General features: G+C 34.2%; 1 protein-coding gene across 3 annotated transcripts in view; it reads left to right on the forward strand.

Annotated features, from left to right (window-relative positions):
* The window catches only part of Dcc (DCC netrin 1 receptor), a 1,095,765-nt gene that overhangs the window by 800,082 nt on the left and 272,408 nt on the right, over positions 1-23,275 (forward strand). For all 3 annotated transcript variants that reach the window (XM_005372942.2, XM_005372943.2, XM_005372944.2), the window contains exons 11-12: positions 16-154; positions 6,663-6,712. In XM_005372942.2, the coding sequence (XP_005372999.1) occupies positions 16-154; positions 6,663-6,712 (189 nt within the window). The remainder of the gene's footprint in view (positions 1-15; positions 155-6,662; positions 6,713-23,275) is intronic.

Below are 23,275 nucleotides of genomic sequence, written 5' to 3' on the forward strand. Positions count from 1 at the left end.
CTTTTGTGTCTCCAGAATATAGAAGTTGATGGACTATCTTATAAACTGGAAGGCCTGAAAAAATTCACAGAATATACTCTTCGGTTCCTGGCCTATAATCGCTATGGGCCAGGAGTATCTACAGATGATATAACAGTTGTTACACTTTCTGATGGTAAGTTATAAATAGTGAAATTTTATCTGCATGTATTCCAGGAAACTGAAATAGTATTACATGTATGCATGTCATATGTGCCATTTTCACAAGTTCCTAACTAAAATTTTATGCAATATTTTAGAGTACATTAGAGATTTAGTTAACTTGGTCACATTATCTTTTACAGGCAAATTTATACTTTCTACCCAAACATGTATTGAGTCAGGATGCACTAATCAGTAATCCTCAAGGTCTAACTATTGCCGAAGAGCTCAAATTATTTCTCTGTCTATATTGCTTTCTTTCTAAAAATGCTCTAATTCAAACATATTTGTGCTTATATGTGAACTGCTTTAGATTGGATTATTTTATTGCTCATTCTAAGGGAGCACAAGTGATTAAAAGTATAAAGGTTTGATAATATTTCTATGTATTTTTAAATTTGAAAATAGTTCATAAGAATTTAGGCTAACTAATCCAGCACTGAAAATATTAAAATGCATATGAAAATGTATAGTTTTACTTTTACTTTGCTTAATGAATGAAAGATTAGGCACATTTTTTAAAATGTACTAAAAGAGAGGAAGAGATCTTTATAAAGAGAATGAACCCAACTAAGCAATAGCAGGGAAAACTAGATACGGAAAGAAGATAAAAGGTTTTGAAGTTTAATAAAAAGTGAAAATAAAGTACAGCCGAGTATGTATTATGGGGACAATGGAAGCTCAGGCGGGTGCAGAAATACAGAGATTACCTCCAGTGGATATTAAAACAATAGGAGTTAGGTATTTTCAGCCGTACTTTCCCCGTTAGTGTGTTTAAGTCTATAAATTATTGAACCTTTAAATTAAAATAAATGACTTTAGCTTCCGATTCCTTGACTGATTTGTCCTTCTTTAATCTGAGAAAATATCTGGGTGGAATATCAATGGAATAAAGAAGGACAAGCATGTTATTAAGGACAGTGCAAAGGAAATACAGGAATGATGCTTATTTGAATTTCAACTTTTAAAATGTATTTCCCATGTAAGACCACTTCAGTATTATTTTTAATGTAATTCTTCTGCCCATCCATCTGATTCTGCTATTGAAGATAGAATAGAATATTTATTGGCAGAATAAATTACTTCACAACTTATAATTATAAAAATAAAAGAAAACCAAATTAAAATGAACATTTTACATAATTTATGCAGATTTCATTCACACACTGAACTGTAATACTGTGGCCTTACTCTCCACTTTGGTTTTAAATGTCATAAGTGAGAAAGATAGATTATTAATCATTAGTCCAGAATTATCTTCTGGAAGTGTTACAGTGCTTAGGGCTTAGAAAATGACTGTCAGTTAAAATTAAAAAAAGGATTTCGAGGCCTTAACCTCAATAGACATCACAATAGAAAAAAAAAAGCTAAATCTCTTCTACCTGATGCATTTGATAGGAGAAAGCAGAGACTCTGTGGTTTCTTTGGAGTGGGCACCCTGACCTTGTCTACATTATCTTTACATCAACTCAGCTCTTAATTTCCAACAAAAACCTATACTTTAGGCTTCTGTTCTTTTATTTACACAATCTACTTCAATATGGTGTTTTCTTCTGTCTACTGAGGCTGTTTATGCCTAGGTTATGACATTTACATGTATTTACTTATCCTTAGTAGTCACCTGCTTCCCAGTCCTCTCTGAGAAGGTACTGTTTTTTGACTTTTTGTATGCAGAAAGAGGTAGATGTTTTGAAGATCGAATAGACTGATCCATGTAACACTTAAAACAATGCATGCACACATTGTGGTTAATTATTGTTATCTATGTTAATATGTGTCTCTTTATCTCATTACTTTAAATTTCCAAAATATGAAGAATAGTATCTCTTTATTCTTCCTACTTCAATAATATTTGTTGCATTAATATGGTTCAACCAAAACTGTACAAGTGTTTCTATGGAAAAATGTATTGTTAGGTCTTACCACTTGTGGAATTAATTTAATACATGATTATATTGTGAAAAGCACCACATTTCTTATCGTGTTAGTGGAATCCTTATCATAAAAATCTATGGTGGGGCTTTAAAAATGTAAAAATCAAAATTAAATATAAGTAATTTCTGTTTTGAATTAACTCAGTGGTTTCCCAGTTCTGCTAAGATGCTTAAATATTTTTATCCAAATGAATTATCTTTAATTTAGCTCTGCTTTGATTGTTGCTCTGAGTAGGACCATAATTTTTCATCAGTTTCCTCCACATAGTGTACCATTGGTTTATAATGTCCCATTTCTTCAAACCATTCGTATTATTTAGCATGAGATCATATCCAGCTTTGGCAGTCTTTTTTTTCCAAAGTATTTTTCTTGAGGTAGTTGATATTCCTAGGTCACTAACTAATTTATGAATGAATTAACAATTATGAGTGATCATGACAGCTTGTCCTGTGTTCAGATGCAGAAGGACTCAATGTCAGAGGCAACCTAAAAATATGCTTAGTATTGTTATCAGTGTTATCACTAATATTTATAGATTAATTGCTAGTGTAAGGCCCTGATCTAAGTACTTTGCATTAACTTTTTTTTATTTTAAAGAGAAAAAAAATAGCAAAATAACAACAATGAAGACAAAGCAAAATAACAGAAAAACAGTAAAAATGATGCAGGATTTCAAAGCAAGATGATAGGAAGTAACAATGATTGTTATATTACATATTGGGAGCTTTTGCTTTTGTTTCTTTTTTTTCCCCCAGTACCGGGAATTGAGCTCACAACCTTGTGCTTGCCGGGCAGGCTCTGTGCCACTGAGCTAAATCCCCAGTCACCTACATATTGTTATTGTCAATGAAGTTGCTCAGGTTACCAGATGTAAGAATACAAGATTGATCAAACAATTAAAGACAGTAACAAGTAATAAACAAAAATAGAAATGATACACAGCTTCATTAAACAGGACGGTAGGAATTCAACAAAGATTGTTATATTGCATAGTGTTGTCTTCAAATTGTCTTGCATTAACCTTTTATCCTGAGAATAGTATAATTTTCTGTGCTTAGGAAGTGACAAAGGTAAGTTAAAGAGCGTTCACCAAAGCTAATTAGCAGCAGAGATAAGTCATGTAAACTAGTGAGTAATGAGCCAATATGTAGTATGGAAACAATTTTCTCTTGTTTTAAGTGTCTCATAATAATATCTTTTTTTAAAAAAATAATTAAATATTAGGTTTGTATTATTTAGGTTTGGTTTCGCTTTTGAGACAGGATTTTGTGATGTACAGTAGTTCAGGTTAGCCTTGAATACACTATATAGCTCAGTATCTTAGTTATTTTTCTCTTGTTGCTGAGATAAAATACCCAATGCCCAAAATTAAAGAAGCAAAGGTTTATTTAGCTTGTAGTTTGTAAAGGTTTCAGCCCATAACCAGCTAACTCCAAGACAGAGGGGCAACAGGTCTTGGCAGCAGAAGACAGCAAAAGCAACAATAGCAAAAAAGGGAGGAGCAAACCTCTTTCCCTCCCTTATACTGTATACAGGCTACCTGCCCTAGAGCTGGTGTAGCACTCACACCCCTGATCCCAGCATGAGGCAATGAACCAATCACAAACTCTGATTCAGGAGCCTCTTAAAAGCCCACTCCACATGACTACATGAGACATCTAGACACAAACAAAAACACCCAGGCTGTCCTAAATTTACAAGGACCCTCCTGCCTCAACCTCTTTTTTCTTTTTTTTTTTGGCCTCAACCTCTTGAGTGCAGAGTATTACAGGTATGGACACCACACCTAAATAAATATGAGTTCTTTTTATCTATAAATTGTGTGTAAGTAATATCACACTTTGGTAAGTGGAGGAATTCAAGTGCTTATAATGACAGAGATTCATTTACGAATGTAGAAATGTGGTCTGCCCCAAAGAATGTCTTACCACTATGTATAAAATAGCAGGCTCGCCCATGTGGAGAGGAGCGTCCAGACCCACCTTTCATTGCTTGATTGGATTTATTGCAAATGAAAACTTCCTTTGACTTTCTAATGGCAAACTGTCCTTTCTTTTGTATATGGTGAAACAATGAAACATGTTGGGAAAACAGATAAAGAAAAGTCCAGATCCCTTCTCTTCCACCAACTACTTAATTCCATCTTTTATATTTATCTCTAAATAATATGACATTGATAGCGATAAAGACACACCAATAATAACAGCACACTTAAACGGATTCTCAATTTGCCCTGGCATAGTATGATTAGCTAATGTGCAATCAATGGAAAGTAAAGGAATTCTTATCATTGAAAAATAGACATAATACATCAACACCTTTGTAACAAAGACCTTTAGGATATTGGCTTTTAATCTCAAATACAGAAAACATTTCTGATGCTTCTAAAATTGTAGTAGTTACAAAAAGAAGAACACATATTTATCTTTTCTTTTAATATATTCTTGGCTTACTTGAAATAAGGAGAAAAACACCACTTATAAATATAAGTTAAGATAATATTTGAGGATTGTATATCATATATGAAGCACCACACTCAGATAAAATCATGTAATAAATCTAAGCTACCTTCTCTTTCCTCCAAAATTCAATCATAAATTCAGTTAGTGTTACTGAAATAATGTTTTGATGTTATTGAATTGGCCACAGGGTGGGTGTAATGTGATTAGCAACATATAACTTATGTAAATATTGCAATACCATGATAAACTTACAATAGAAATCTTTTCCATGCTGAAGAACTGATTTATGTTATAATTTCACATTGACATCATTTACAAACTTTGTTTTTAAAAGATATTTTTCATAAATTTGTATAATTATAGTAAGTAGCCTATATAGCATGTCATACCACATTTTACCATAATTTAAAATATAAAATTGTCATTTATACTTTAGCTGTAGCAGTCATAATTATATAAATAAAAAATTAATTTATAGTAAAATGGCAATTTATTCCTCAATTTAAAAGATGAAATTGTGAGCTTTGCTGAAACTCTGAGCATGAAGAACATTTAATGTGGCATTATAACCTTGCCTTTAATTGATGCAGCTACAAAACCAATATTTATTGAATGTACACCATGGACTTGAGTTATCTCCATAATAATAATGCAGCATTAAAATACACAGAAGTCCGTGTTGCTATGGTGGTTACATTCTCTATTTAAGCTAAAAACATAATATTAACCAAGAAAAGAACTAAAATGTCTTAAATTACAGAATGTTTTTGAAAGAATGTTCATTGGTTTGATTTATGAAAACATAACCACGAGGTGAATATTTAATCATGTTCCATGTTGGAAATCTATATTAAAACAGTAAGACAAATAGTTCAAAATCTAAACCAAATAAATGATTGTAATTTCCATACATCTAGAAAGGTCCAGGAGCAATCTTAAGTAAGGATTCATTTTCTCATTCAGTAATTGATTTCATAAATATTAATTGAATATCCATTTGGGGTATATTAAGGTGAATCAGATACTGTATATCCCATCCCCTCCAGCTACTTTTCAGAAGGTAAATTCAGAGTAAGGTATTATAAAATTCAGGCTAAAATATAAGTAAACCATAGAAAAGCATAGATATTATCCAAAGTAAAATAAAAGAAGGGTAAACATGAAAAAAACGGCCCTGAGACTCTTTCAGGTGCCTCACAGCATAAGAAATGAAATATTCCATTCCTAATAAATTCACCAGTATATCACAAATGAGGATAGGGACTGCTCACTGTATAGATTAATACGCGTTAAGAATCTATTGAATACTGCTTTTGTTCCTGTTCTGGGAAAGGAAGTTTTATTTATTTATGATTCATCCCAGATTACTACAAGGGTTCCTGACCTGTAACAGTTACTCCATAAAGATTGTCTTTGAATGAAATGATACTCACATTTTTGATATCATGAGCTTTAAAAAAAGTTGTATATGTTTCTCTTTCTTCCATAAATGATTAGGAAAATTGAAATGCTGGTAGGAGTGATGAAATATTTAGAAAATATACAACAGAAAACTCTCCTGTTAATAGAATTGGCTGGTTAAGGGCTATTTGGTAATGTTTGCATGTATGATACACAGGTTTAATTATTTACCAATAAAAATGGGAACTAAATCTTCCTTCACTTTTTAAGACGTGATTAAAGAGATTGAGTGACTCAGGTGACCCTTAAAGTGATATATTTCATCATAAAACTTGCAGATCATGAAATGTGTATATCTCAAGGCTTTGTGACTAGTTTTGCAAATCTCCTGTGTGTTTGCATTGGCTTTCCTGGACAGGATATCGCAAGAAAGCTGTAATTTAGTGGCATTATTTGGGATCACCAAAACAGTTTTGGAGACTCATCAGATAGATGACTGTTCCACTGGTTGAGAAAAACTGAATGAATATGGCTACTTCTCACCTCTCCAGGAAAACTTGAAGGCAACTTGTACTCACCTATCTACATATCTATACACTGTGAAAAAGACAGCCTCTCTTTTCAATATAGTTTCCCTTTCAAGACTTTGGCAATAACCATCACACCTTGTTTAATTCCTTTCAGTGCCAAGTGCCCCACCTCAGAACGTCTCCTTGGAAGTGGTCAATTCAAGGGTAAGTCAGCCAAGTGTTCACTCTTTTATTACCTGTTATTCATGTGTAGCTTCTGCTCTTTGAGCTAGCATCTGAGTGTAAGAGTGTAATATCCATATGGAGATATTTTCTACAACCCCAGGACCAGTGTGGATACTACATGCTCTTCCCCTAGGCTTGAATAAACTAATTAAGGGATTTATTTATCTCTACACTGTTGATTTTATAGAAGTTATAGTGGTTAAAGGCTCTTCCATTGAGAAACAAAGATGTCTTTTGCATGAATACCTATTAGTAGAAGACAGAAATCTAGTAAGGTATTCTATGTGACAATTGAAAGAGCAAGGCTAAAGAAAGGCTTTGTTTCCTAACAGACTGGATAGAATTGAATCAAATTATTCACTGTCCTCTCTGTCCTCCCACATGAATGTAGACGTTAAAGGCCATTCTGGAGGTCCAGCAAGGCTATGCTTATGAAGTAATAGTTACTCAATCATTGATATTTTTCTAGCCTGAAAGTTTACTGTGACTTTCACAAAAGCTTACATTAGAGTAAGTAGTGCTAATGATAAAGTAGGCTAATGTCAGAAATCAGTTCTCTAGAAACATGCCAATACTTTTTCAGCATGACTGAGGGTGGAATGTTACTCAGGGTGGAAAATAAGCCAAAGGCTCACAGGTGATTGCAGCAATTATGGGTTGATCTGGCAAGGTGCAGTCATCACCTGGCTGCATACTTTGGAGGAAAGATTTTCACTACCATGGATTTTGCCTTAGTCACATTTCCAGTGAGAGGACTGATCTCAGTTGTTTCTCTGACTCTTAGAGAAATTCAGACTCTTGGTTTTAATCTTAACTTTACTTTTTTATGGTCTTAAAGTTTCCAACATCATCAAATCTGTTTGACATCCAAGCAATGTGTGAGTGCCTTCCTTATAGGCTTGCACAAGAAAGTAGTAGATGTGTAAAGAATCTAATTTAGTATCAGTAGAAATTGTTTCATTATGCAAAATTCCTTGCCATAGTTTTGCAAAAGTTTATGATAAAGTCATATTTTGTGATTTTGATATTTGCCTAAGTCAAAAGAATTCATTGTCTTTTGGAGCTAATGAAATGTCTCGAAATTTGTTATCCTCACATTTTTAAACACTATATTAGATAAGAACTGGTGAAACAGATATACAATTAGAATGGAGAAAATAATTGAACTATGTGGAAAAAATGAGATAAGGAATAAAACAAGGAATTAACATAAGTCTAAAGAAGACACTTATTTGTAAGAATATTCAATCTTTTACATCTGTGCCATTCAAATTAAGAAGTTGCTATAATGATTTATAATTATTGTATATATGCTAATGAGTGAAAATTTGAAAACATATTACAGTTTCTCTTGTTTAATAACTCACTCTTATTAGAATTTTTACTCCACATTTTTTCTCTAGGACAGAATGTAGAAATTATACATGAGGCTAAATTATGTTTGTGTGCTGCTGTCCTTTAAAAGTACTTCAGCAGAGGGTGAATTTTTATCTGAAATGTGAATAAGACATGATTGAATGACCCTGAACCTTGACTATATTTGAATATGGATTTATTATCTTCCTGAAAAGAGAATTCCTGGATTGCAAAATTGATATTTTCAATTGATTTACACATACACACACATTAACACACCATATACTCTTTTATAGTATACAGTGCTTGAGGCAAGCAAATGCCACCATTCCTACTTTGTCATGTTGTATTTGATTTCTAGAACATTGCACTGCTAGAATATTTACCTTATTCAGTTGCTTTTCAGAATCACTACAACAGGGACTGAAAAGTCTCTTTTTATTCTCTCTCCCTCCAACCCCTATTATCTTATTTCTTAGCTTCTAAGGAGTTATGAATTATAAATTCTTCTTCTTAGAATTTTATCAAAAGGAAGGAAACTAGATGATCAAAACACTGCTTTTTTCTTCACAATATGTTGTTTCAGAGAAAGCCAAAATAATTTTCTATTTTGATATCATTTTGTTTGAAATAAAAGTTCTCAAATACATTCATTTTTACTGCTGAATATTACCATTTCAAAGAACAAGCTATAGATGAAAAGAAACATTGTAGTTGAATAAATATTTTGTAATTTTTGGCTGGCTGAATTATACCTTTGGATGTTATTTAATTTAAGATTTTTTTAAGACAGAACAGAGTCACATTTTGAAAATTTATTTTGTAACATTTGCAATTATAAGATATAGTTTATCATTTTACTGACAATCAGTGTGGCAATTTGGTATTGATAGTATTTTTCTGGAAAGATGAATTTCATGGAGCTAAGAGTTTATTTGGAAACATAAAATGACAATATACAGACACTAGATTACCACCATCTCTGAGGCCATTCTGGGATATTCAAGCAGATCATGTAGACAAAAGAACCAAGGGAATTATTTTACTATACTGTTCTTTAAAAGTCAATATAGTTCTGGCTTTTACAAAGCTGAAATCATAGAACAGGCTACATTCCTTTCCTAATTTTTTTTAATTTTAAAGATGAAAGATGAAAACATGTTAACAAACACATAGACATAAAAAAACAAACATAAAAACAATAAAAGCAATACAGACAAGGTGGTAGCACATTAACAATAGTTGTTGTATTACATATTGTGATCCTCACATTGATTACTCTGGTAAACAAATATAAGCATGTAAGATTGATCAAACAATTAAACATTAACTGTTCCTTTCAATAAACCAATAGAAATTAGTAGTACAATTACCTTAGCTATCTTGAGTATGCATGTATACATATTTTCCCTTTTTTAAAAATTTATTTTAAAAATAAAAGAAGGAAAACATTAACAAACACACATCCATTTACAAAATAGCATAAGAACAATAAAAATAATACAGAGTTACAGACAAATTTGTAGGAAATTAATGATGGTTGTTGTATTATGTGTTGATGTCTTCAAAGTGATTTCTCAGGAAAACAAATAGAGACATGCAAGATTGATCAAACAAGTAATCATTAACTATTAGTTTCAGTAAAGCAATAGAAGACAGTAGTACAACTATGTTAGCTCTCCTGTGTATGCATATATACATAATTTCCCCTTCTTTCTCTTCCCTTCTCCCCATGGCAGTTGCCCTTTATTTTTGAGCATTTTCCTTTCAGTTAATAATGTCTGTCATACCTACTAGTTTTTATTCACTCTTTCAGGTTCTTACACTAGTGAGACAATACGTTGCTTATACATTCTGGTCTGATTTATTTCACTTATGAGTATGGTCTCTAGCTGTGACCATTTACCTATAAAAGCCTCGAGTTTATCTTTCTTTATAGCTGATTTCTATTTTCCCTCATCCTAGTTGTTCTATCCTTCTGAACAATTTCTTTACCTTTCACAATATCTGTTGTATCTTTTAGATTTTATTTATTCTTTCAGGTTCGTACTTTAGGGAGGCAATATGATGTTTACACATGGGAGTCTGATTTATTTCATTTAGTATGGTCTCTAGTTGCATTTATTTACCTATAAAAGCCTTGAGTTTATCTTTCTTTATAGCTGAATAATATTCCATTATATAAAAATACCACATCTTTTTTATCCATTCCTCTGTTGATGGGCATTTGTGTTACTTCCACAGTTTATCTATTACAGATTGCACTGCTATAAACATGGGTACACATATATCACTGTGGTATGATGTTTTTAGTTCTTCTGGAAAATTACTCAAAAGGAAATAGCAGGGTTGACTGAAACCTCTAATCCTAATTTACTGAGGAATCTCCAGACTGATTTTCACAGTGGTTGAAAGTCTACACCCCTACCAACAGTGGAGAAGAGTTGCTTTTTCCCTCCAGCCCCTCCAGTATTTGTTATGGGTTGATTTCTTGATGATAGCCATTCTTTCTGGAGTGAGATGGAATCTCAGTGTTGTTTTAATTTGTATTTCTTGAATGACTAATGATGTTGAACAGTTTTTCATGTATTTATTTGCCATTTGTATTTCTTTATTTGAGAAGTGTGTATTCATCTCAGATGCCCATTTTTGGATTGGGTCTTTGAATTTGAGGGGTTTGATTTAAAAAAAAAAATTTATATGCTCTAGATAGAAGTCCATTGTCTGAGGGACAGTTGGCAAAATTTTTTTCCCAATTTGTGGGTTTTCTTTTTACTGCACTGGTGATTTCTTTAAATGTGCAAAAACTTTTCAATAAGATGACATCCCAGTTGTTGATTCTTTGAAGTATGGTTTGGTTTTTGTTCATGAACTGTGTGCCTACCGCTGTCTCCACATGCCAAAGACTAAAACTAGACCCATGCCTATCACCATGCACAAAACTAAAGTCTAAAGTCCACATGTATTAAAGATGTAATATTAAATCAGAAACACTAAATCTACTGGAAGAGAAAGTAGGTAGAAATCTTGAAGACACAGTAGTAGATTCCATTTCTGCAGAGTCATTGTGAACACAAACTTTCTTTAAATGTAATGGTTAACTTACATGCACTAGATTTCAGATAATAATGGATAATGAGCCAGGCCTGGTGGTAAATGCCTGTAATCCCAGCACTTGGGAGGCTGAGGCAGAAGGATCATTGCAAATTCAAGATCAGCCTGGGCTACAAAGTGAGCTCAAGCCCAGCCTGAACTGAAGAGAGAGACCCTGTCTCAAAAAAAGACAAAAAAAAAAAAAAATAGTAGGTGATGAAATGTTTATGACTCATACTAAATTTTATTTGCAAGAAATAACATCTTTGTGTGGCAAAATTATTATTTAAATTCCATGCTTATAAATCTGAATGTTCTGTTACAAAAACATTTTATGAGGATAATTTCCATGAATTTTCTTTGAGGTTAATAAATACACATTACAATGTAATTGGTTGACTAAAATATAAACACAAGCTCTTGGATGGAAAGAGTTTATGTGGGCATCAAGCTACTTCTTTATGTTTCATTTCAAAAGTTCTAAGAATAAGAATATTTATAGTCAGCTAGGGTTCAACATGACTGGCTTCTTCTACTAATTCTTTGAGACCTTGGAAACTTACTATGCCCTAGTCTTATTTATTCACTCAACATTTATTCTCAAACTACTCTATATCATGAAGAGTACTAGGAATATGACCTAAACCTTTCCTTATGGACTTGTAGTTTAATAGGAAGATATGTAAAAGAACATCCACTTTTCATCTAACCACACTTAATCTATTGTAACAGTGTAAAGTGGACAGTATTTTGCAATGATAAAATAAGTGACCTGGAGAGTTTCTAAATTTTCCTGTAGCTCCAAATATCTAACATCATATTGTATTTCTACTTATTACACATTTTCACATTGTCTCAATCTTTCTTTTCTATGTTGAGGATTGAATTTGGAACCTCATAAAGCTAGGCAAGGGCTCTACCACTGAGCTACATCCTCAGACTTTTCACTTTTATTTTGAGAAAGGATCACCCTAAGTTTCCCATGATTGCTTCAAATTTAACAATGGTTATGCCTCAGCTTCCCAATCACTTGGAATTATAGATAAGTGCCACCTTACCTGGTCTTTCTCAATCATTTTATCTCTATAGGGTTATAGGAAACAGCACAAGTAAATTGATGAGTGACTAGTTCCTACAAGATGATTTCCAGGAATGATATGATAATAAATTTCCTCCCAAAAATATACCTTCTCATGAAACATGAATCACTGTGTAGGTTATGATTTTTAGATCAAATCTAAATAATGCAACATGGTAGAGTCTTCTCATATCATTTCATACATCTGTCTTGGTTAATTTTTCTCGTTGCTGGGACAAAATACCTGGTGCCCAAAATTAAGGAAGGAAAAGTTTATTTTGCTTACAGTTCATGGAGGATTCAGTCTGTACTTGGCAGGTTAGAAGGCAGAGTGGCACAGGGAAGAGGGCTACAGCTCATGGCGACAGAACACAGCAAAGCAACAAGCACACAAGGGAGGAAATGGCCCCAAGCAGCCTCTTGCTGTCCCTTACATATGCAAACTATCCACCCCAGCGGGGGTGTAGCTCTCACACCCATAATCAGTCAAAATCTAAAAGCCTGCCCCATGACCACATGAAGCTTTGGGGGGACACCCAGACACAAACCATAACAACATCTCTATTGTTAAAGAATTTCTCTGGCAATATGGGGTAGCTGTGTGAATTTTGTTGTTGCTGTTGTTAGTTTCGTAAAAGCTGGTCCCCATTTTGTCACTCTCACTCTAATAATGTGGGTGACACTTTCAAAGCAACAGTAACAGAACTTTTGTTCTCCTTCTGTAGCTTAATATGTCTCATTTCTCCACGTTTATATACAATTCAGTATAATTAAAAAACTTGAAAATGAGTTCAACAGTTATGTGACTCCTAACAGCTTTCCCGTTGTTCAGACACAATGTATGACAGAACTTTAACGAGGAAAGGTTTACCTGGCTCATGCCCTCAGAAGATTCCGTCCATGGTCACCTGGCTCCAAGGAAGAAACATGATGGTGGAAGGGTGTGATGGAGCAAAGATGCTTGGTTAATTGCAGCCAGGAAGAAGAGTGGGTAAACAGTGCCAGAGAGAAACCATCAAGGGACCAGACATAGTCTTCAAGTCTGTTCCTCTGTGACCTACCCAGATACATAAAAATTGTGCTGTACCAATCTCTTATGGGGATCCCAAACCAATCGAGTTCATACAATAAAGCTTGTCCATCACACCCAGAAACTACCCAAAGATAGAATTAGAACAATTCCAAAGATAAAAAAAAAAACTATAATTTTGACCCAAAATCTTTTCCATGCTTCTCCCTGCTTGCTCCTCTTCTCTCACCTTGTCTAATTCTTGTCATCCTTATTTTCAAGATAATAGTGCTTTATTATTGGGTAATTGTAGAGGGCCATGTTTCTGAAGATGGGGTATCAAGTGATGGATTTTGGCTGAGGTCTCCGTCCTGTCATTGGGCCATGTGATTTAACTCACTGACACAGGTCTCCTAGTTGAGAGCAATTAGGTGATAGGCAGGAATAAAAAGGCTGAACAGGAGTTGAAGTATTAATTTGCAGGTCTTCTGTGTTTTTCCTTGTGTGTGTGTGTGTGTGTGTGTGTGTGTGTTTCTGAAGTTGAGGTCTTCTCTTGGCTGTGCAAAGGTAATTTGAACTTTCTCTTTTTCTTTTCTGGAAACATGCAAAAAGCTGCATGCAGGTATTCCAGACCTGCTTCTAGGGTCTCAACATGTTTCTTGTGAACAATGAATTCTCTGATATTTTGTTCAAAGGCAAAGGCTTCACCCGGGAATAGTGTCGCATGCCTATAATCCCAACACTGCAAGAAGCTGAGGCAGAAGTATGCAGGTTTGTATCTATCTGGGCAATTTAGTGACTTAATGAGATGCAGTCTCAAAATAAAAAAATAGAAAAGGGTTGGGGATGTAGCACAGTGCAGTGGCCTTGGGTTCAATGCCCAATACTACCAAAAAGGAAAAAAAGGCATAGCCCATGAAAAGAAACCTCTTTGTTATTGTTGCTCTTGTCTCTAAATCATCTGAAATCCTTCCTAAAATATAGTTTGAATACTGAGTTTCTGGACTCAGAGCTCACAGTTCTTCCTTTGCCAATGCAGTGAGTTTATAAAATGGATTAAATATAGAAAAAGAGGATGTGTAGGAGACCTCAGATGATTGATTTCATTTAAAGATAAATTAGAAAACATTTGCTTGCTTACAGACAGTTTAAATACAATAATGATGACACAAACATGATTCATATGCTTGTACTCAATCATAATACGCTGTGTTTTTCTGCTGGAAAGTAGGGTCTAGCCTAGCTACCCATCAATTTGATTCAAATAGGTCTTGAATCAAATATAGGTCTCTTGTATTTATTTTAATTATTGATTCTTTCATTATGTGACTGTTGTTTCAACATCGATGATTACTGAAAGTTTTAGGAACATTGTAGGGGTAGAAACATAACTGTAAGGAAGACAATATTCTCTGATAGTTTTCACAGTTTAGTCTTTCACTGAAATATAGTAGATTAAGCAAAAGTTGATATTACATTAAAATTTAAAAAGATGTAATGATTTGTGACATTTCCATGAGAGTAAAACTCTTTTTGGTCTGTAATTTGGATAGAATCCTGCTTTAGTAATCAGTTAGCTTACTTCCTATCTTAGTACACATTTTTATTTTATTTTTTTCCTTTTTTTTCTTTTTTGGTACCAGGAATCGAACTCAGGACCTCACGCTTGCCAGGCAGGTGCTTGTGCCACTGAGCTATATCCCCAGCCCTAGTATACATTTTTAGACTGCGGTAAAATGTACTTAATGCAACATTTATCAGTTTAATTCTATTTATTTGGTAACATTTGTGTGGTACTAGAGACCCAAACCAGGACTTTGTACATTTTAAATACATGCCCTGCCACTAAGCTACATTCACACCTGTATTTTAGTCAGTTTAAATATATTAATAGCACCAAAAACATTCAAATTTTAATGCAATCATTGTCACATTGCCTGTGGAACTTTTCTGTCTTCCCAAACTGAAACTCAATACCTGGTTGACACTAACTCCCCTTCCTTTCTTCTTCCTACTCCCTGGCAATCATCATTTTACTTTCTATATCTTATTTCACAAAAGGCTAAGTCAAATAATTCATATAATGAATCTTGATTGCCTTTCACTGCATTTTAATTGAGAAATAGGGCACTTTAAAATTTTTAATTACACACTTCTATAAGAAAAGAAATTTAATGAATCATAGTAGTCAAAAATATTAGCAAATGCCTTAATTGGCTTGGAAGAACACCTCATTCACTTCCTATGATTGATAGTTGTTTTAGGGTACTTTGGTTCCAACTTATGATGACTTTTAAAACATCTACCACTAAAGCCAACTACCATGTTTAAAAGTAGGGGGGGGCTGGGGATTTAGCTCAGCAGCAAAGCGCCTGCCTGCCAAGCGCAAGGTCGTGAGTTCAGTTCCCGGTACCGGACAAAAGCCAAAAAAAAAAAGTAGGGGGGCTGGGGATTTAGCTCAGTGGCACAGCGCCTGCTTGGCAAGCACGAGGTTGTGAGTTTGATTCCCAATACAGGAAAAAAAAAAAAGTAGGCAAGTAGAGCTACATGCATGGAATTATTCTGGAGTAGAGCTGAAAACATAATTTTAATCAAAAGCATCAGTTTCATATCAGATCACAAAGTAGATCAGAGTTCCTGGTCAGTAGCTAAATTGATTCTTTGATTTTTTTAAACTTTTGAAAGGTTAACAGTTTCAATTTTTAGTGAAAATACAATGAATAAAGATGTGCTATGATTTGTAAAGAAGATAAACTACTTTTTTAAAAGGTAATCATCTTTTAAGTCATATAAAAGTACCATGTCAATTTAAGTGCGTTTTGCAAATAAGTTGAATAAAAGAATATGCTAGGTATTTAAAGCATACTTTTGTGTCATACTATTCCTTATTTTCTTAGAGCAGTTATTCCTAAATTATATGCCAGAGAAAATTTGTGTGAAGGTACTTTCCAACAGAAGAGGTTGCTATGGTTCAAAACATTTTCAGAAATATATATAAATTACCCTGCTGGACATTCTAAAATCTGTGAGAGTTATCAGTTTAACTCAGCATTTTTCAAATTACTTTTTTCTATAAAAACATTTTAGACTAAGTAGTATCTTTACAGCTCTTTCAAAGTTAATTATCCTAATGTCAGATTCAATTCAAGTAAGAACAAAGTACTCCAGAAATTCAGGAAGCTCATTCACCAAAAAGTACATTATTATGTAAATTAGCTTGAAATACGGCTATAAGTTAAATGAAAAGAATACAAGAAAAATTACATTTATAAAACTTTAGAAATGAATCAAGGAATGATTTTAATAAAATGTCTGTGGTTCTAAATGAATAACAGGGAGTTGAGAGGTCTCTATATCTATTTTACAATTTAAACAAATTAAGAGGCATGATTAAATCTCCATACCATATGAACTTTTAAGCAGTGTAAATAAGAATCAGGAAAAGATTTTTCTAGAATCTTCTCATTTTTTTACATTTTGAGCACTTTAAAATACATCTCTTTTTTTTACAGTTCTGTGTTTGGAGGCTGCTACACTTTGCTCTTTCCAAATTTATTGTATTGCCATTTAGTATATTTGCACAAAGGACTCTGACAAAAAGATTAAAATATGTGATAGGAAATAATTCTCTTTTGAGTCTGGCCTCACTTTAATATCACCTTGTAATTTCTACTTCATCACACACATTTCTAAGGGCTCCATTTCTGGGTGGCTGTGTAGGCAAAGCTTGCTATATCATTTCCATGAAGTTTAATGAGATTTCCTTCAAGTCATACTTTTTTGAAAAGTAGGAGGTTTAATAATGAGTTTAAATTAAATCAACCTAGGTCTAGTGATAAGGTCTCTGATTTTAATTTAGCTCAAGGAAGTCACTCTTACAGTTGAAATCCTTGATTAGTCAGAGAACATGAATAGATCCTGTCTTCTAGTAGGTAAAAGCATTCACTAACTGTGATTTGATTTTAGAGATGTTGAAACATACACTTTTATATAAAAAATTATTTTCTAGTGCAGTTGTAAATATTGCTTTTAGGAGAAAACTTTAAAAGGCAAATACTTTACCTGAATGACTTAACACATTCAGATGGGTAGCTATAATTGAAACATATTGAATGAGCACAAAATTAGCATTATAATAATGACAGTCATCACCTTTTTCAGTAGGTATCCTGTGCCTGACAACGTGCTACATTAAATTTATACCTTACACAGTCTTATAAGCATCATTCATTTAATTAATTACTGGAATACCAACTTTGAACTATGCTTGTTGCTGAAAAACCTACAATAAAGGCAACCAAATATTCTTCTTTCCTAGAGTTTATATATATCTAGTATAAGGAAATATATTTTAACAAATAAATGAACAATTAACAAGAAATTGATGAGTTTTGTGAAGAAAATTAAGTGCAATGATGAGATAGAGAATGAATTTCACAATCAACTTGTCAGACATGGATCTTTTAAGAAGATACTGAAGGTGAGACTTTAGTCAAGAGGCCAGCTGTGTGCACACTCCATCCGCCATGCCAGTGATGTTAATCGCTGGTGCAAAAGCCTGAGGTGAGGATGTTCTTGGCATGATTATAAACTAAAATGACCAGGCAAATAGATCATAGGTTTCTGTTAGCACCAAATTATGCAGGCTTTTTGGGGGCTTGGTATAATTTGAGACTCCATTCCATATAAAAAGGATTTTGAAATGATTTGGCACACCTTTTAAAGGCTAGCATAAGTACCATGAGGAACTATGTCTAGATGTGTGACAGAGTAAAAGGAAGATGATGAGTTAGGAAATAACTAAGTACTCCATGACAGATGACCGTTGCAGGTGTCCGGGAGTTATAAGAAGATATAAGATAAAGGGGACCTGGAAAAATCAGGATGTGTGTAGGCTGCAGAGCCAACGAGATGGGCTAAGGTCTTGGCTCCAGGCCAATGGGAAAGAGCACAACTAAGAGGAGAGGCTAGATGTGTGGCCATAAATCATTAATAGCTTGTGCAACTGTGTAATGAGGTCAGGATAAGTAGAGACTCAATTAGTTTAGAGGGGCCAATCAAGTATATTTGGGAATTCTCAACATCAGCTATTGGACCTATAATTAACCTTGTCAATTGTATAGATAGTATTGTGTATAAAATTGGAGTTCTGGTGACAGGTCATGTCTGTGATATAAATTAAATCACTGTCATATGGAAAATACCTAGGGAGTAAAGATGGAAAGCAAAATGGCTGAATTGCGGGACATAAAATATTTAGAAACTGGACATTTGAAGAGGAGCAAGAGTGATGTGAGAAACACAGGAGGGATGGCCTCACAGAAGCTGAGGTCAGGAGAGCTTTTCCAAAAGATGGGGCTGTACATTCTCTCATATACTGATGACAGATGTGGTGAAATATTGACAGTAAAGTGACTGTGAAGGGAAGGCCCTTGAAAATGGAGAGAAAGAGTGCTGAGGTATGGAAGCGTGCTCGCTGATGATATGCTGGGGCATTTTACTCTAGCAGAGCAAAACAAAATTGAGTAACAACTTTAGGAGATTTACTGGAGGATATTTCATTGTTTGCTTCCTTAATTTAATTTTGTTTAGTTTTTGAACATAAGGGATACTGCAATTTCTAGGATAATGCAATAGCAGGGGAAAAATTATCAGTGCAGAAAAGATAGCGGAAAATTGCAAGGGCAAAATCCTTTGTGTAGAAAAAAAGGCACAGAATTCAGCAAACAAAGAGCATTTGGTTTTGGCAAGACTAGTGAAGGCAGAGAACAAGTGTAGGTGCAGACTTATCACTTAGTTCGGAGCTGAGAGGATAAGCAGTACAAGAAAGTCAAGTGTGAAAGCTGCGGGAGAGAGTTTGGAGACACGGAAGACAGGCAAAAGGTGGGGATAGTTGTCCTAGTTTGTAGAAAAGAATACATAGCATATGTACAGCTACTCCTACGGCTGTTGAGCAGTGCAGACAGACCTTTTGCAATTTGTTGCCATAAATTTCAAGTAAAATTAGCTAAACACAATTCTGTTTGTTTTTCTGCCCAGGGATGAGTGCTTGGTTGATGGCCTAGCACAGGCAGGTAGTTGCTATTTACTCTGTTTGGTGTTTTGCCCAGGAAAAAAGGAATCAAAGTTAAGAGTTTTTGCAAAGGAGTGATGAAAAAGAAGATACTTAGCGTCTAACGTGCCTGTGAAAGATAAAAGATGGCCTATAATCCCAGCACTTGGGAGGCTGACACAGGAGGATTATTGTGAGTTCGAGGCCAGCCGAGCTAGATAGTGAATTCAAGACCAGCCTGAACTACATAGCAAGACCTTGTCTCAAAAAATGAAACAGATGGTGTGGGAATGGATAAGGCCAATGGATTGTACAATTATTCTCAGTTTACCAGAGAAAACACTCTGACTTAGAGAAGCTGGGTAATGTCTTCCAGGGCCACAGAGGAATGAATAAACAGGAGCACCGAGTTTTCAATGCAGGCCAACACTGTAGATCATTTTGCTTGCACTCCCCATTAGATATAGGAGTTTCTTATAAGGGAACAGATACAAATGGGAGAAAACAATAACGCTCACCTGCGAGTGGTTTGTGTTCCCAGTGGATTTAGTTTCCAGGAAGAAGTTCAGATCTATATCAGCAAGTTGGACACAGGCTTATGTATCCTGTGGACATCAGAACTGTGTAGGAAAAACAGAGGAAACAAGTATAAATATACCGAGAATGGAGAGTTAAGAAGAGAACTCAGTTATGCACATTTCCCTTACTTCCGTGTTTTACCCGAAAGGAACAGACCTCGAAGATTCTGCGCCTCCCCACTCTGACCACACTAATTCACTCGCACCACTCTCTTTTTTCTCTGACAAAGCTGACCAGCACTTCAGGGTAACAGTAGTTTGCCCAGAGAGCAAAACTGTTAATTCAATAAACAGTCACAAATAAGCTTAAATACTGAGAGCATTTCTGAATGTAATTCTCAATTCCAAGTTGTAAAATATATTTGTTATTGAAGGTTTGGAAGGGAAAATTAGCATCACAAAGAAGTGCTTTACCTCAACCCTCAAGTTTTGTTAGCAGTAAAATAAAGCCTGTGATGATTTAGCGGCATTGGTCTGGAAACATTAGGGAAACACACAGTGAGACTCAGACAAAATGCAAATCATGGACCTGAGAACATATTTTATACTTAAAAATTATTAATTTAAATAAAACTATATCAAACCAGCATACATTAGATAATATAAGAGAAATGTTATCAGATTCCTAAATGAATATTTTTAAGGTATAATTTCTTTAGTAACCATATTGACTCTGACATAGCTTCTGTCTGAAGTCATTTTAGTTTCATCTCCATGAAGAGTACCCTAGGGTCACACAATCTGAATTGAGAGTCTCAACAGTATTTGAGGTTAAACTTGACTGTTTTATTTATTATGTTGCTTTTCTGCGTGGAAAAGAGTGACCTCTATTAGATTTTCAAAACTGTCCAAAGCAACACTCAGTCCACTGGAAAATTTTCTATATAAAATTGACAGACTCTAAGAGCATCATAATAATATTTCTCAAATATTTAGTAGAAAATACTCACCATAGTGAATACAAAATGATTTTTCAAGTACTTTGAAAAGCATATGTTAATAATTAAAACTAATATTTAGCAAAAATTGAATATTTCAAAAAATTAACTCATGATCATATTATACAATCCTAGTACAATTAGGAAAAATTATTGTCCTCTACCCGTAATTGTCTCAGGGTAAATAGTAAAAAGGCTCTATTTTGTTTGTTTTTTGTTTTATGTTTTGTAGTAATTCAATGTCCACCTACCAAAACATTTTTCATCTTTCAGAGAAATCTACCTGACAGACCTTTTGTGCTTCAGCTGAGAAGCAGTCGGTATTAACTAGATAGTCATCCATCTTATTTTTACATGGATAAAATTGAAAAGACACACACAAAGAGGATCTCTCTGTGAACAAATGTCTCATACTGACTTTAAATAAAATTCATCTCTTTTTAAAATATTAAAAGGACTGTAGATTTTCATCTTTTATGAAGAGATAAATTTTAATGATACACAGAATCTCATATATGTGTATGTATGTCTACAGCTGTTGTATTAATATGTATTTCTCTAAAGATATCTCTATTTCAGTATTTCCTAAGTGTGTTTTTTGTAAGCAAAACAGAGTTGCAAAAGAAAGCAAAACATAGTTGTGTTTCATTTAGATGCCAATACAGATAATTCCCTAGATGAAATAAAATACAGTGGCATATAAAGGAACCATTGTTAGTTTTAAAAATCTAATGCTCCTATGATTTGGAAGTTTTGTTATAGAAAAAGAAATGAAGAATTTAAAGATTAGTTCTATTTTAATCTTGGGCTAATTTCTTTTTTATATGTTTATTCATTTATACATTCACTTGTTTTTTTCAATAATTAATATCCATTGACTATATGGTATATAATGGCTTCCAGCTAAACATTTTATTTCCACTAGTTTAATAAGAGGCCTCCTTCCTTGCTTTGTAAAGCAAAAAGCCTCAGCACCTCCAGAAGCAGGAATCAGTGGAACAATGGACTAATGGCAACACCTGAAATTGAGTAGTTTCTGGTCTTAAATAAAGAATTAACTTCTCTGTTTATCGAGAAATAAGGGGAATAGATGCTTGGCCCTTCCTATTACTTAGAGAAGGTTGTGTATTTAATGACAAAGCTTTAATAGAGCCAAGGGTCTTTTGAATTTAGGAGAAAACAGGCCCATGATCCTACAGCTCAGCTGTAGGTGGCACTGCACCTGCTCATTGTCCTGCTGTTGAGGCGCTGAAGCTGATGCAGCTGGCCCAGCAGGTGAAGACTGCCAGCTCCAGAAGGGATAGCAGAGAAACTGATGACCCAAAGGTGAAGTCCTCAAATTTTAAGGAACATAAACATCCCTTAAGCCAGATACTTGTTTGAAATTCAGGATACCTTTCCCCTGTACCGCAACAAACATATGTCTGATTCAAGGGATCTCCTCCTCAGAACATTTGTATTTTCTTTTTTGTGTGTGTGTACCTTTTACTTTATTTATTTATTTTATTTTAAGGAGTAAAAGAAAATAATGACAAAATAACAAAAATGAAGACAAAAACAAAACAATAAAAACAATACAGGGTTTCAAAACAAAACAATAAGAGTTAACAGTGGTTGTTTTATTACATACTGTTATCTTCAAGGAAATTGCTTGGAGTACCAGATGCAAGGATGCAAACAATATAGATAAGGTTTGTTTGAAGATCCCAATAAAATGAAGTCTTGTCAAATCAATGAATTCCAAAGTTACTTTTCTTTTTTTTTTTTGGTTTTTCTCTGGTACCGGGAACCGAACTTACAACCTTGTGCTTGCCAGGCAGGCGCTTTGCCACTGAGCTAAATCCCCAGCCCCTCCAAAGTTCCTTAATACAATCAAATTCATTCTTACAAACAAAAGTCTATGGGCATCTTGGTATCATATATAAAAGCAAAGCTATGTAAAGCAGAGATATTGTCACTGGTCTCCTCAGGATGTGAGCATTGATGTGCTGGAGTCAACTTGTACTGGCTCCAAAGAATAGGCTGTTCATTAGGAATCTTATAAGCTCATGATTAAATAGGGACACTGTTAAAAATTAAAGTACATAAATTTACATTCCAACAAATTACCTTAAATACAAAGTTATAACAGTTTGAACCTACCACTTCCTCATCACATAATTTAACTATTATCTGTGCCTTTTGGGTTATTTGAGTGTTATCTGTGTGCTGGGTGTATGGCACATCTGCTTCTAACTCTACCTTCAATGGTATGAGGCTGATAGCTTGGATTAACCTTGGTGGTGGTAATTAGACTACAGACATAAAAAAATACTACAAATGCAGGCTTTTTCCCAAACATCCAGCATTTGAACACATAGTGAAGCACAGAGGAGAAAAGCTGACCTACTTATATTTTGGCTAGGAACATAAAAGGGTAAAAGTAGACCACCAACAAG

Source organism: Chinchilla lanigera, unplaced genomic scaffold, assembly GCF_000276665.1.
Source record: "Chinchilla lanigera isolate Chin_1 unplaced genomic scaffold, ChiLan1.0 scaffold00001, whole genome shotgun sequence".
In the NCBI taxonomy this organism is placed as follows: domain Eukaryota; kingdom Metazoa; phylum Chordata; class Mammalia; order Rodentia; family Chinchillidae; genus Chinchilla; species Chinchilla lanigera.